General features: G+C 45.0%; 3 protein-coding genes and 2 non-coding genes across 5 annotated transcripts; 2 read left to right on the plus strand and 3 right to left on the minus strand.

The window, feature by feature from the left end:
- Nucleotides 1-3774: 3774 nt before the first annotated feature.
- On the minus strand, nucleotides 3775-3847 carry TRNAR-UCG (transfer RNA arginine (anticodon UCG)). The gene has a single exon. It is a non-coding gene; the product is annotated as a tRNA-Arg (tRNA).
- A 4168-nt stretch (nucleotides 3848-8015) lies between these two features.
- On the minus strand, nucleotides 8016-8087 carry TRNAM-CAU (transfer RNA methionine (anticodon CAU)). Its single transcript has one exon. It is a non-coding gene; the product is annotated as a tRNA-Met (tRNA).
- Nucleotides 8088-8837: 750 nt separating this feature from the next.
- LOC148107294 (histone H4) lies at nucleotides 8838-9285 on the plus strand. Its single transcript, XM_087857901.1, has one exon. The coding sequence runs from the start codon at nucleotides 8902-8904 to the stop codon at nucleotides 9211-9213; it is 312 nt and encodes a 103-aa protein (XP_087714027.1). The 5' UTR covers nucleotides 8838-8901; the 3' UTR covers nucleotides 9214-9285.
- Nucleotides 9286-13849: 4564 nt separating this feature from the next.
- Nucleotides 13850-14309, minus strand: LOC123794188 (histone H2B type 1-C/E/F/G/I). The gene has a single exon (XM_045800412.2). It carries the CDS (start codon nucleotides 14281-14283, stop codon nucleotides 13903-13905), a length of 381 nt encoding a protein of 126 aa, XP_045656368.1. The 5' UTR covers nucleotides 14284-14309; the 3' UTR covers nucleotides 13850-13902.
- A 327-nt stretch (nucleotides 14310-14636) lies between these two features.
- On the plus strand, nucleotides 14637-15077 carry LOC123794176 (histone H2A type 1). Its single transcript, XM_045800402.2, has one exon. It carries the CDS (start codon nucleotides 14685-14687, stop codon nucleotides 15075-15077), a length of 393 nt encoding a protein of 130 aa, XP_045656358.1. The 5' UTR covers nucleotides 14637-14684.
- Nucleotides 15078-15371: the final 294 nt, after the last annotated feature.

Consider the following 15371-nt stretch of genomic DNA (forward strand, 5'->3'; position numbering starts at 1 on the left):
AGATGGTTTACAAGCTCTTAAATGAAAGAAGACCACCAGACCGCTAAAAATTATATCATGTTAAAAAAATCACAATGGAAAACATTGATAAAATTCTTTTTTAAAAAAAGATTTCATTCATTTATTTGAGAGAGAGCACAAGAGGGGGGAGGGTCAGAGGGAGAAGCAGACTCCCTGCCAAGCAGGGAGACCTGATGCAGGACTCGATCCAAAGACTCCAGGATCATGACCTAAGCCGAAGGCAGTCGCCTAACCAACTGAGCCACCCACACACCCAACATTGGTAGAATTCTTAAATAAAAATAAAATTGTCATATGGCCAAGGCATCCCATATCTCAACAAAAACATAGCATGTTAAGATAGAGCAAACTGGAAAATTTTGTCACTCTTATGACATGCAGAGATCTTCTTCAACTTTTTAACCCATCTCCCCTTAACCTGGCTAAGTGATGGATGAAGGGAAGATATCACATAACAGTTCATTGCCTTTATGTCTGTGATACTTAGTGCTTGAAAATTCAAGATAATTGATCTCTGGCCAAAACTATGAGGAACACACTGCAGTTGAGCAAAGTTGGATTTATTGTCTTGTTGCAATGGTGGGGGGGGGGGGCAAAAATATCATGGTGATCTAGTAAGTGACTCAGTAACACTGATTGGTTATCTTAATTTTTGTCTGGAAGATGAGAGGATCAAAGTAGGACACATTATTACGGACAGGTTTTTTTTTTTTTTAATCTCACTTCCTGATGGTCAGAGTGGCCTTATCTGTTGTTGGTATGCTTCGAAATTATTTATGTTCCACAGGAATTGACCAGGGCTTAACTGTGAGGGCCAGGCCAGCTCCTAGCAACGCTAAGGCTGAGCTGTGAATGTCAGACCCGGTCCTGGCTGTCAGGGGCTTCTCTTCTATTTCTCAAAATGCATGTAATTCATACACTCAGGAACTCATTTTTAAGATGAAATGCAATAAGGTTTAAGATAATAGGAAAGGATGAATGATTTCTAAAATTCGTAAATCTGCATTGACTCCTCAAATGATTAAAGTATTGGCCTCAGTTTTCCATTCCTTCCTGTACCCAAGCCCTTTGTCTAGTAACTTCTCAGTTCCTCTTCAAGAGATGGAGTGTTGCCCCTGGTCTATGGCCTGGGGCACGAGGATGACTTTGATCAATGGGATGTTAGTAGACATGAGTTAAGCAGGGCCTTTAAATATGTTGCACGGTTGAGCCTGCCTCATACGTCTCTGGCGTCTTCATGAGAGGAACTCTCCTGCAGGGAAGGGACCCCCTTCAAACTAACCAGAGCCCCTGCATCGAGGAGCCCAGAAGCCAAGTGGCACCATACCCACAGCTTACAATACAGCCCTTACTTCAGCTTGGCTGTCATCAGAAGCTTGAGTATTGCTCTCTGCTTCTAAGCATTTGCGGTTTGTTTTGTTTGTTTGTCATGGAGCAACAGCTGATTGAAACACACCGTCCTTGCTCCTTCCAGGTCATAAACAAAATCCTTACGTTTTTGAACCTATCTGCTCTAATATATAAGTTACTTATATATTATCTAATCCACTTACTCTCCTTTTTGTTTTCTGTGTTGCTCCCTTCCCCTCTCCCTATCCCCCACCCCAAGTCTCTTAAGGACATGGACTTGTGTGTACTTTGTTTACTGTGATCCTAGAAGCTTAGATCCTATATCCTAGAATCCTAGCACTTAACGATAGTGGCTGGGAGGGAAGTTGGTACATGGAATGTGCTCCATAAACATTTATGACATCTGTGAAGCTGTTCTTCCCCTGCCCAACAGGGCCCAACTCCCAGTGTTTGTAATCCACAAACAGGCATCTTTATTTCTGTTCTCCTGGTCATTTTTTCCCATCCATCTCTAAAAACTGTTATTTTTTTTTCTGAATCCCCTTCTCAAAGCAGAAAGGCTTACACATCTATTGGGAGTGCATATATTCTTATTCTCTGGATTTGGGGACAAGCGCCTAAGCTCCAAGGACCATTTAAGGTTCAGGATGTCTGCAGACTGGTGTATCATTTCAATTTTCTTCTGTTTGGCACTTCCTGGTCTGCAAAGGCTGCCTGCTCCTTTCGGTACCCTTTGCTGTGAAGGCAGGAGAAAGAGAAGGAAAAAAGAAGAAAGAGGGAAAGAATTTGTGTCAGGAACATTTTTATCTTCTTGGATCAGATTTTCCACCTCCATTAAAGTCCTGAGGAGGGTGTGGGCAAAGAAAAGTCGGTTTATCCTCTGGTCCTCAGGGTTCAATACCCATCGGGTGGGGAGGAGGAAGCTTTTGTGTCTTCTCAGGAAACCAGAAAAATGCAAGCAACTTAAATATTTATTAACTATAACTTTATTCAGTTCTTTTGAGAGTATATCCTTTTTGTGGTTTGTAAAAGGATACTTAGTGTGCATGGTACATTTTGTGAAGAAGGGAGCAGTGAATGGCTTCACATGACATTAACACGTAGCATTTTTTGGGTGTGTGTCCAAGAAATCTCAAAGCCTGGGAACCAGCGCTCAAGCCCCAACTTCTCTGTACAATGTGGACTCTACAGCTGACTAGGGAAAACCAGAGTCGTACCAGAGATGGGGAACGGAAGAAGTAATTATTACCTTGTTTTAGTATTCGCTGCTTTCACCTAGCAAAAGCATCCTCCACGTGATTTGAAGGAACTGTGTTTCACCATGAATTCAAGAATTGAAAGTTACTTTTTATTCATCCTAAGTTACTAAATTCCATTATTTAGGCGCAAAAATGTGTTTCTGTGTATTTTGTGCAGCTGTCTTCTCTGTCTTCCTGCTTGCCTACACACTCTGTAAAAAACAGCTGAGTTCTTTTCATGACCTTATTTTTTTCTGTTCTGTAATTTAAGTTTGAATCTGGGCTGTTCTCATCCTTTTGATGGCAACAAAAGCAAAAGAAAAAGGGAAGTTAAGAGGGAAACAGAGGGTAAGAGTGAAAACCAGTAACACAGACTCCAGCGGCCAGATCTTCCAAGGACACACAGACTCGGCCTAGAAGAGAAACGTGAAGAAAAGAGGGGGGAAGGAGAAGCAACAGGCTTCCGTTGTGCTGGCCTCTGGGGCCTAGCGTTGGTCTGAGAATCAGCAAGTCTTAGAGAAGAGTGGGTTTACAGATTTGAGTTCCCTTGAAACTGTGAAAGTGAAACTCAGGCGCTCAAAATCCAAATTTGAGGAGAGCTTGAGAGCCCCCCAGATTATTGGATGGCCTTGTTCTAGTTTTGACTCCTAGCCTCTCTTGGGTCCTGACACTGGTTCTCACCAGGCCTTTGAGATGGACCTCTTTAGAGCTGAAACTGGAAGGTATTATGCTGAATGAAATAAGTCAATCAGAGAAAGACAATTATCATATGGTTTCACTCATATGTGGAATATAAGAAATAGTGCAGAGGACTGCAGGGGAAGGGAGGAAAAACAGGTGGGAAAGGATCAGAGAGGGAAAAAAATCCATGACAGAATCTTAACTCTGGGAAGCAAACTGAGGGTTGCAGATGGGGAGGTGGGCGGGGGGATGGGGTAACTGGGTGATGGGCATTAAGGAGGGCACGTGATATGACGAGCACTGGGTGTTACACATGAGTGGTACATTATCCAACACTACATCTGGAACTGCTGGTGTACTCTAGGTTGGCTAATTGAATTTAAATTAAAAAAAATTGAGGAGAAAAAAAGAAACGGATTTGGAAAAGAGATTTCTCCCACTACATGAAACACGGCAATTTTGGGGAGCACGTAAAAATGAGAACTAACCACGAAGGGATTCGAACCCTCAATCTTCTGATCCGAAGTCAGACGCCTTATCCGTTAGGCCACGTGGTCTCCAGGTATGCTTCCTGTGGTGGCACTTAGAAAGTATAATGAGCTTTCTGGCCGGTCCTGAGCTGTCAAATAGCGCCCCAGCCGCCCGTGCTTTTTGTCATTGAAAAAATGGAAACGAGATAACCAGGGTTATTTGGGGCCACGGAGTCGGGACTCATGAAGGGTAGGAACTGACAACAATTTCGGTCTTGGGTACTGCACGGCGAGAAAAGTCATCGACATGACCACTCCTGAGTGGAAATCTGTTTATGGCCCCCGAAAGATGCCAAAATGCTGCATATTGTCTGCATTCACTATTCCTAGACTCTGGGTACTTGGAAGGTCCTCCTGGACAGTTACCCTGCAAACAGCACCCAGAAGGCAGTCTTAGCATCCGCACGGTTGCCTTCCTCGCTGTCCTGCGTGGATACCTGTAGGGTCCCCTTCTCATTCTCCTCTGGGACTTTCTCCGTTTGTTGTAATGTGACATCAGAGCACTTTTCACCGCCGTATGGCTCTTTCTGTTTGGAGAAGAAGAGCAATCTTTGGTTGGCAATTTGGGAGGGCTATAGAGTGGTCCAGGGTCATTAACGTTATCTGAAACGTCTATATATTAAGAAATAAACACTATAGTAGGATTACAAAAAAATTGACTGCTAACAATTCTTACACTTAATAGATGATTCAACACAAAAACACGGTGCAATAAATAATTCTATGGGCAAGATATTTATAGAGTTTATAATGTTCTGTAGAGTGCTAGGCCCAATAAAGTGATAGAGATTTCAACTTATATTTTGGATGACTTCTTTCGAGTTCTTCAGTGAACCCGTGTGACCTCACGCACCTTGTTTGAGGATACTGTCTACAGTCTTAAATCCCACACCTTGGGATCTTTGGCCCTCTTGGCTCATTTGTGATGGGTGAAGTTAGTAGCTTCTGGAGCACAGAAATGGGGTCTTTACATAGTCTTTTCCCCCCCTGTCCACAGAATTACATCTGGCAAATAGTAGGAGGTCAATAAAAACGTGCTGAATTTCTCACATACGTATATTTTTGAATTTTACAATCATTTTTAATGTGGGGATTATATAACGAAAAGACTCTTTTATCCTGCAAGAATCCGCATATGGGCTTGTTCTCTTCCTCTCTCCCTGGAAGCAGGAAGATGGTGGCTAAACCATCAGGGGTTGTGTTGGGTTACATGGTAAGAGGAGACCCCCAAGACTTAGTCATCCCAACTGGTGGAGGGAGACACGATCTTCAGGAAGATCCCTGGCAAGGACACCCAGCCAAAAGAATTTTTGAGGATGACTGGTGTCTTGGTGTCCATGACATTTCCCTTCAAGCGTCAACATGTTTTCTGGTGATACCTAACAAACGGATATCCCAGATATCTGTAGCAGAAGATCATGATGAATGCCTTGGACAGCTAATGATTGTTGACAAGAAATGTGCTGCTGATATGGGCCTGGTTATGAAATGGTGGCGAATGAAGTTTGGGAGGGGGGTCAATGTGTCTGTCATGTTCTTCTGCATGTTTTTGAAGGTAGGCAGATGAATTGGTCTCCTGGTTTATTTTTATTTTTTATTATTATTGTTTTTTTGCATGTATCTTTTTATTTGTTTTTTTATTTTTTATTTTTTTAATAATTTTTATTATATTATGTTAGTCACCATACAGTACATCTGGCCTCCTGGTTTAGCACGCTGTAGGGGTAATTTTCTCTTCTCTTGGCAATGATCAAGTTTGCAACTTCCAATATGTTAGACAGTATACTTACTTGTGAGTGTATATAGAGAGGTTGAAGAAATAATTTTTAAAAACGCTATACATTATAAAAGACATTCTTGTATAGTTTATGATAAGAACAAACAAGAAAGAAAAAGAAAGACCAGACCACAAACTTGAAAACTCCAGCGATTTTTTCTCTAGCTAGAAAATTTGATCGTATTACTCCTTTGATCAAACTTGGTGATGGTTTCTTACTGCCCATAGAAAAACAAAATCGAAACCTGTTTGCACTGCAGACTCACATCCTTATGGCCCTCCCTTTCCCTATCTCTTCTGCCACAACTCAGGATTATATCGTAAGACCTAAAATTTCAAGGGCTCCTTTGACGTCTGTGAGTCTCACAGGGCCCCACCCAAACGGTCCTGTGAATTCACCTGTTCTCACAGGATATGCCCTCTACCTGGCTAATTCCCCTATCGACCAGACCAGGTATATCCCAGCCCCTCAACCTAATGGGTTTCACCTCCCTGTCAGTCTTAGAAACTATTAAAATAATCCAATTCCATCTTTTGGAGGAAACGAGGGGTCACCCTTTTCTCTGTCTGCTACAAAGCTTACCTCCCACAGCCCTTGCTGGTCACTCTATTTGGGAGTGCGACCCAATGCAGTGGAGTGGCAGGCGGTGCCCTCCTCCTCCAGGCTGTGAGTGTATGTGACGGTAAACGGCTACCAATCTCATCTGCCCCGTGTTGAGCGTGGTGTGTGCGGCCATTTGGTATTAGGCAGAGGATCCCTCCTTCACCTATAGGTGAACGGGAGGTGATCAGAATACAGCCACTTTACTTTTCTCCCCAAATCCTCCTCCTCCAGTCGCCCTCACCTCCATGCTCGATCACACTGAATGTTTTGTAGTTCTCTAGAAACCCTTAACTGTTATGCCTCCTTGTATTTGCTTGCTTTGTTTTTTTCTACCAAGAAGCCTCTTCTTGACTACCTGCCAACCTCTTACTCATTCTAGTCTGGACTCCAAATCTGCCACCTTTCCCAAATTGGGCCATTGCCAGGGCAAATGTAACGCAACAAATCTATTTTACTCAAGTTTTCACGGATGTCTGTAGCCATGGTGATGACCCTTGGTCACACCCAGTGAACTAAAATACTGGCGTGTTCACTTAATTACTGGGTCATGATGTTATCCTGTGTACCTGAAGCAGTGGGTCACGATGAACCAGGTTGTCAGCATATTTAAAGTAAACTTGGAAATTCATGATGTGTATCTGGTGTCCGGATGGCCGATCATGTGGTAGGCATGTGATGAGCTCCCTTTCAGAATTTGGGCTCCAGTACTCAAGTGGACTTTGCTTGGGAACCACAGCTCCCACTGGTCCCTGCAAGTTCACAACTGGAGAGAAAGAATGTGGATCATCTCTGAAGATGGGGGACCAGAAAGACTTCTTTTGTTTTTGCTTGTGTATCTTTTCCTGCTGTGTCTGCACTTTTCCCTTTGCTGTAATAAATCTTAACTTTGAGTACATGTTCAGTCATGGAGTCCTTCTAGCAATTCGTCCAATTATTGGGTGATCAGGGGGTACCAGGAACAATCATTTTTCCTTATTCCCACTGCAGTTGGTATATAATCTTTAAAAAAAAATATCTTATTCTACTTTACATACTTGTTTGCAAGCATGTCTAGACTGTAGACTACCTAAATACTTTTCTTACTGTTTAGCACAGTATCTGACACATAAATATCTGAATAGGGAGCTTTTCTGAGAGATATGTAAAACATACACTTTAAAAAATGAGCATAGAGAACAGTCCTGTTAGAGAATGTAAAGGAAGGTAGGCGGTAGAGACACATTTACCAGCAGCGACCACGCCAGTGGTTTTCTCAGGTCAGAGTTCAATCGTGGCCACCCAGACTTTGCGCTCTGGCTCCAACTGTTACTTATTTACTCCGAAGATTAAGACTTTCGTAGTTGCAAAGGTTTGGCGCTGGGATGGCCCAGGAGATTTCTTGTCTATTGCTTTAGCCCCATGGCCACAACTACCTAACAAGTAGTGCTTTCTGAATTATGATATAGAAGGAAATTAAACCCCTTATCTGGACTTCCAGCCCTGTCCTCACCGCCACACTCAACTTTTTTTTAGCGTTTTCCCAGCTTCCCAGGGCGATGAGACTGTCGTGATAACTGCTGGCAACAATAGCACTATCACTTTGGCAACCACTAGAAATAAAGTTTATTGTGGAGAGACATATTAGTTAATGATAATTGAGTGTACTTTACCTACGTTCTATTTATCTCTAGAAAATGTAAAGTTTCACGTTTATTTTCAGGAAATAACTTAAACTCCAGAATTAGACAACACAAAACAAATGTAGCTCTATTTTCTTTCCGTGTTATGAAACTAAGCTACAGAATTTCAATTAAAATTGTGTATTAAAAAGGTACTAGCAGAGGATGGTTTCGATCCATCGACCTCTGGGTTATGGGCCCAGCACGCTTCCGCTGCGCCACTCTGCTCCTCAACAAACGACTCTTTCTAATAATACTCTTAACTCTTTTCCGGGACGATTCCTCCTACTGGAAGAACCCGCGTGAGGTCGTCTATTTCCTTCAACTCCTTGGCTACCACAAGCTGCCAGCTCTCTTCGGAATAATGCCGCTACCAGAATCAAAGAGAAAACAAAGTAGGCGCAGAGAAGGAAAGATTAACACCCTGTTGAGATTTCGGACGCCGAAGTGAGAGGTGGCTGGATATATAAAAGAGTGACAAGCTCTAATCAACAGGGAAGGAAGAGGAAAGCCAGGTAAGGATCGCGGGCGAGCATTGCGCCTCGGAGACACTAACCAGGCACGCATTCGCCTTTGGGAAGAACACCCTCACGGGATTGGTGATGGAAGTGCCGTCTGGCCGCGTGAGCCAGGCCGCGGCTTGCGGCGGGAAGGGCCGGTCCGCGAGCGCAGGAACACCGGGGCGCCGCAGGCCAACGCAGACATCTGCGCGACCGGACAAGCCACGCCCCGCAGCAAAAGACATGGCAAAACGGTCCTTTCTTTAGTCTGATGCAGTTAAAAAGATTCGAAATTCCCAGGTGGGGACCCATGACGCTCTAGCCGCGCCGCAGAGGGCACAGTGGCGGAGAGGGTGGGGGAGAGCGTCGGCTGGGCCCAGCGGTCCGTGACGTCACCGAGCCCGCTGCTAGGGGCGGGGCCGCCAACGGCCGTTCCCGCGTGCGCGCTTCCAGTCCTCAATTAGGTCCGCAATCCGCACATATAAGGAGGTTGTCTCAACGGCTTTTTTACTTTTTTCGCAAATTTTTTTGGTTTTGCAGCTATGTCTGGTCGTGGCAAGGGCGGGAAGGGCCTGGGTAAGGGGGGCGCCAAGCGCCACCGCAAGGTGCTGCGCGACAACATCCAGGGCATCACCAAGCCCGCCATCCGGCGGCTGGCCCGGCGCGGCGGCGTCAAGCGCATCTCCGGCCTCATCTACGAGGAGACCCGCGGGGTGCTCAAGGTGTTCCTGGAGAACGTGATCCGGGACGCCGTCACCTACACAGAGCACGCCAAGCGCAAGACGGTCACGGCCATGGACGTGGTCTACGCGCTCAAGCGCCAGGGCCGCACTCTCTACGGCTTCGGGGGCTGAGCATCCACCACCCACCGTATTTCCAAACACAAAGGCCCTTTTCAGGGCCGCCCACATCTCATGAAAGAGTGCATCACTCGCCACTTACTTTAATAAGTTTTGGTTCTCGTTTGAGTGTTTAGGTTACAAATGGGTTCATTATGGTTGCGGTTACTGCTTGGCGCGAGTCACTTTTTTAATCTGACGGCTTTGGAACTCCGGGAGTTAATCGCATCCTTCGGCCGTGTGGTTGTTGCTTTGCGGCAGCCGGATCTGTTTAGACTTTGGCCACCTGAGCGCTTTATGTCCGCAGAGCCGCTCACGTGGCGTTAATCTGCTTTCCCAAGGAGCCGCCTCTGTTCTCGAGCACTTCCGAGTTAGAAATCGTGCTCGCTTGGTTCCTGAGCACTAGAGAGTGGGATCCCCGGCCGGCAGGTAGCGGGTGAGTCTTCCCCGCCCGGCTCCTGTTCCCAAGATGGCGGGGCGGGCGAGGGACAAAGAGCGCGCCCAGCGGCGGGGCGGCGGGGGAACAAAGACTAGTTCCCGCCTAAGGGCTGCCCCGCCCCCCCGCCCGCCCCCGGCTGGGGCGGGCTCTTCCCGCCCGCTGCGTCGTCCGGAAGGCACTGGGGGAAATGCACTCGCGTGGAGACCTGACAAGTGTTTAGCATGGCCCCTAAATTCTCTGACAGTTTGAAAACCTCAAGTAGATAAGGTCGATGTTACCAGATGAGTAATATTTTAACCTGTACATATAGGGATCAGGATATTTCACCCCAAATTACTAAGTGTAGGGGGGGGAAGTAGTCCTCTTCCTTCAAGGTCTTCCGGCTGGACTAAAATTTACATGAGACATGAACAGGAGAAAAAAAAATACAAAGGTTTATTACCTGCGTGCAGAGGCCCCATAATGAGACAGACATAAATGACCGAGGCAGGCAGTTTTTATACCTTTTAGAACACAATACATTTGTGAGGAATTGACAGGATTAAAACCATGAAAATTATCCTTTAATATAACTTTTAATATTAAGGAAAATTTACTGCACTGGCATTATTTTTCTCACTTTTACAAAGAGTAGGGAAAATAGAGAATAGAGAAAACTGGCACCGGACTAATAGTAATCAGACGAGCATTTGGAAACCGCCGATTTGTTCAAGTCCCTCATTTCAACATTGAAAAAAGTGTCTGAATCACCTCAGCTAATCAGAGAGGGGGGCAGGGTTAAAGCAGATTTCCTATTTGCCCTATAAATATATCTACTACTCACTTCCTGTATTAAGCCTTATATTTTATCATTATAAGTAATCCACATGTATGTTATTAATAGAATATTATGAAGTAATCCACACGATGAAATTTCTACTTAATATTTTATATTCCAACAGAGCATCCTATAAATTTTTTTAAGGCAACCAACAAAGCAAATGTCAACCAATAGATGGATGGATTGTGACATAATCAGGCATAACCTTCCAATCTAACACGGCTCTGAAAACATGAGCTTTAGCCACATGTGATAACATAGCAACTCATTGTTCCCTGAATAAAGCAATTCCCAGGAACTAGATGCAATATAATACTATGTTGATCCGTTTAGGCTAGTTATGCTGTGATAAACAATCCCCAAATCCCAGTGATTTACTATGATAAAGGTTTATATTTTGCACATAATGTTTATCGACTGTGGGTCATTTATTTGGTATAAATTTCTTATTTTGAGGTTATTTGAATTTCCTTTGAGTGTATAAAAGGATAGTTCTTTTACGAAGTGAGATTGATAGCTGGCAACACCACAGCAATCTTTAGGGTGACCCTAGCTTTCCCTAGTCTGGGAATGATTATGGACGGCAATTTCGTGATTCTATTCTAGCTTTAAAAGTGCAGTTGTTTTCCTGAAGATGACTCCTCATTCTGGCCAGACACTACAGCGAGGTTCGGCAAAGAGAACTGGAGGCATGGGAACAAAACAGGAATAAAAATTTCCTAAGCAACTCTTGTGTGAATTTCCAGGGTCCCTTCCATATAGCCCAACTTACTGTTAAATGAGGTACCCTTAGTACTAGTGAGACATGGGGAAGTCCCTGGGAAATGAGTCGCATGTTGCTTGAATTGGCAGGCAGTGACAGGGAAGTCCCACAGCCACAGGCCCCGAGTTGTTCTCAAAAGAGTTCAGGGTAAAGAAATGTTCAAAGGAGGGGTGTAGACTGTTAGAAGGGAGTTATATTGTTCACACTGCCAGACAAGGAACCCTAACTAGTGTCACTTGCTGGTAGGCTTTGTGGCCTACTGCCTTGCTCAAAGCCTCAAGACTCAGATTCTAATATGGGCAGGACTAAGGGCACCTTCCCTAACACTTCAACCAGAGGTTTTAAGGGACAGCTAATATTTTGGAAGACTTTCCTCCGTGTAGGTACTGTCCTCAATGCTTTACTGTATTCTTTTACTGATCATGCAGCAATGCCATGTGGTAGTTACTAATTATTATTCCCATTTGAGAGGTAAAGAAATGCTCACAGAAGGTTTAAGAAATTGGCGCAAATTTAGCATTGAAATAGGTTGCCAGGACTGTATCGTGTCCTAAGGGATTCCTCCTTAAGCCACATTTGTATATCTCTTTTCATGTACTATTTTCAAATGTACTTAAAATTAGCTTTGGGGAGCAAGAAATGAATGCCTTCATTACATGTGGGGCTTAGAGAATCTTCTTCACAAGCCCCATTACAAAATTGAGTTACTTATATAGGAAATGGTTGGGGTTTAGAGCCGATGGCCAAGAAAGAATTCTTTAGACGTCTTTGGTGCAAAAAGGTGGTTTTATTAAAGCACGGGGACAGGACCTGTGGGCAGAAAGAGCTGCACTGGGGCCATGAAAAGTGGCCCATTATATGCTTTCAAGTTGGGAGGGAGTTAGGGATAGCACAAGCCTCCAAGGTATTTTGGAAACAATGTTTTTAGGACCTTGAGAGAGCTAGGTATTGTTAGGAAAAGCTCATTTATTACTACTTAATAAAAACTCAGTCATGAGACTCTTTAGATGTGTAACAGTGGATCATATGCTTGGAGGATGATTGCTAACAGATATCTTGGTGGGGGTAGAGTTAAAGGAAGTTTTCAAGGGAATTTTTATATGTTAAAGTAGACTCACAGGATCCCGAGGGGTTGGAATAATGTTAAGCTTAAGATTGCCTTTTGCCCTTAGCAAAGTATTAACATCCAGGCAGCTGAGCTCCCAGAGGAAGCTGTTTCAAGGATTTGTCAATGAGCTGTAGGAAGTAAGGAAATTTAATTTTTTCTTTGCTTCCCACATCACTTATATTAATGCTCACAGAAATCTACTATGTAGGTATTTGCAGATAAAGACATGTAGCTAGTAAGCAGAAACAGATTTCTGAGCTCAGTTATACATTGCCAATGCGCATGGTTTTCCATCTACAGCACATCGCTCAGAAAAGTTGAATTCGCCACCGGCTGATCCTTAGCTTCCGTATGTCGCTACGTACTTTGGCTGGTTTAGGAATTGCTGTGCATCAAAGGACAAGCGTTATCACCTGGTCAGTTTTGCTTTTGTTTTATTCTAATGCTCAATTTTCTCTCTGAGCCTGTTACCCCATTCTTATGATTGCAACTGGCCTCTATAGCTTGAGAAAAATCGAATAGTGTGGAAATAGTCCTTAGATAGGGATTCAGATCCCACTTTTATTTATTTATGTAAGGGGCTGCTTAACCTTAATTCCTCAGGTCATTCACTTGTCAAATGGGAGATTCCATTTCGTATGACTGTGATTGTAGGCTGAAATCATGCGAAGGACAAGCACACGAATGTTAATTCCTTTTAACTCCTCTCCCTTAAAATCCCAGGAAATGAAGACGTGACTGAGGACAAGATCATTCAGGACACGGAGAGGTTTAGGGAGAACTCTGGGACTCCTTGGGGCTGAAGAGTTAAGAGGCTGACAGATTGAGGCAGATCCCTCTCTCTTCACCACCCCCCACCCCGAATTAAAGATGGAGACTTTCACTTGCTTCCTTACCCCTCATGTTATCCAGTTGTAGACAGTGTCTTTTAACCCCTTGTGTATTAAACAGGGTAGAAAACCAGCGGATGAGTTCTTGACCTTGCCAAGAGCAATATTTAGCTACGTTAAAACTTGCAGTGAAGAACTTCATGGAATTGGGAGGACGTGGGTTTGAGACTGGCAGAGACCCGCTGTCGTTTAGAAACCCAAGTTGTAGAGGGTACATGACTCCATTAGATGCCACTGTTGCCACTAGTTAGCTCAAAGCAAGTTAAAAAAAAAAAGGTAGTTTCATTTTATCAAGAATGCTTACTTCTCTCACTTGCTTTGATTTAGGGCTACTCAAAATCAGGACTGTTTTCCCCTAATTACTCCCGATTCAGAAGTAGTGGGAGAGGACAAAATGAATAGTCTATTGAGGTGGGGGCACCCTAGGTATATTGCCCTCAGTAGCTAGCTACCGGAACAGGTAAGCAGAATGCACTATAGTCCAATTGCTTACAGATTTACTCTTTGGTGATTGTTATCATGCCGGAAGCAATTTGTGCCCCCAGATTATTATGCTTAACAAATTAAATATTACAATGGTTCTAACTATTTTCACCAAGCTTGTAAAGTTTCAGCTCTTTAAGCGACAATGTGGGTGGCTCTTAAAAGAGCCTGAAATCGTTGGTGCTGTTCCGAGGGACAGAATTACTTGGAGCTGGTGTACTTGGTGACGGCCTTGGTGCCCTCGGACACGGCGTGCTTGGCCAGCTCCCCGGGCAGCAGCAGGCGCACGGCCGTCTGGATCTCCCTGGACGTGATGGTCGAGCGCTTGTTGTAATGCGCCAGGCGCGACGCCTCGCCCGCGATGCGCTCGAAGATGTCGTTGACGAACGAGTTCATGATGCCCATGGCCTTGGACGAGATGCCGGTGTCGGGGTGCACCTGCTTCAGCACCTTGTACACGTACACCGAGTAGCTCTCCTTGCGGCTGCGCTTGCGCTTCTTGCCGTCCTTCTTCTGCGCCTTGGTCACCGCCTTCTTGGAGCCCTTCTTCGGGGCCGGAGCCGACTTGGCTGGTTCAGGCATTGCAACGAAATAATACACCCAAAAGAAAACCAAAGATGTACGCCCACGACCAAACGCTGTCCTATTTATTTGATGAGTATGCAAATTAGGGATTGCAGAATTACGATTTCTGATTGGTCTCTTCAGTGTCTTAATCCCTGATAGGCTCCTTGTTTATGCTAAACTCTCATTGGCTCGTCCCCTTATTTCAACCCCTTACATAATTTGACCTTGCAACTGTAAACGCCCTATGTAAATTAGGAGCGTTGTTGTTTTGCATATGCCTCTTGATTGGCTGAAATTTGTGTTCGGCCATCGGCATAGGCTGCTTTACCAGACCACCGCAGACTATAATCGTTAAGCTTCTGGCCTTGTGGAGAGCTCTATTCTTTTTGAGTTTTGGCGCAGTTAGTACGCTAACTATGTCTGGACGCGGCAAGCAGGGTGGCAAGGCTCGCGCCAAGGCCAAGACGCGCTCCTCGCGGGCCGGCCTCCAGTTCCCGGTGGGCCGTGTGCACCGCCTGCTCCGCAAGGGCAACTACGCCGAGCGGGTCGGGGCCGGCGCGCCCGTGTACCTGGCGGCCGTGCTGGAGTACCTGACGGCCGAGATTCTGGAGCTGGCGGGCAACGCGGCCCGCGACAACAAGAAGACGCGCATCATCCCGCGCCACCTGCAGCTGGCCATCCGCAACGACGAGGAGCTCAACAAGCTGCTGGGCAAAGTCACCATCGCGCAGGGCGGCGTCCTGCCCAACATCCAGGCCGTGCTGCTGCCCAAGAAGACTGAGAGCCACCACAAGGCCAAGGGCAAGTGAATCTGAGTACCGGTGTGTGCAGTTAAAACCTTTTTTTCCCAAAGGCTCTTTTCAGAGCCGTCCACGTTTTCACATAAAAAAAGCTTGTAACAAATTTTAAATTCTGCTTTTCTATAAACGGTTATAGTCTCTGAGTAATGAAAGGATACTTAACTGCGATTTATATTGGCTGTTTAACGTTATTTTGAAATGTGCCCAACGAAACGGGACTTACAGGAAAACCTCAGTACGGTATGGAAGGGTTTGATGTAGGTGAGGGGAAGCTAGTAACAGTTACGGTGACGTTTACAAAAC

Source organism: Ursus americanus, chromosome 32, assembly GCF_024610735.1.
Source record: "Ursus americanus isolate L20-20 chromosome 32, mUrsAme1.1.p, whole genome shotgun sequence".
In the NCBI taxonomy this organism is placed as follows: domain Eukaryota; kingdom Metazoa; phylum Chordata; class Mammalia; order Carnivora; family Ursidae; genus Ursus; species Ursus americanus.

Coding starts and splice junctions, on each gene's coding strand:
- LOC148107294 (XM_087857901.1), top strand. CDS start 8,902: ATGTCTGGTCGTGGCAAGGGCGGGAAGGGCCTGGGTAAGGGGGGCGCC.
- LOC123794188 (XM_045800412.2), bottom strand. CDS start 14,283: ATGCCTGAACCAGCCAAGTCGGCTCCGGCCCCGAAGAAGGGCTCCAAG.
- LOC123794176 (XM_045800402.2), top strand. CDS start 14,685: ATGTCTGGACGCGGCAAGCAGGGTGGCAAGGCTCGCGCCAAGGCCAAG.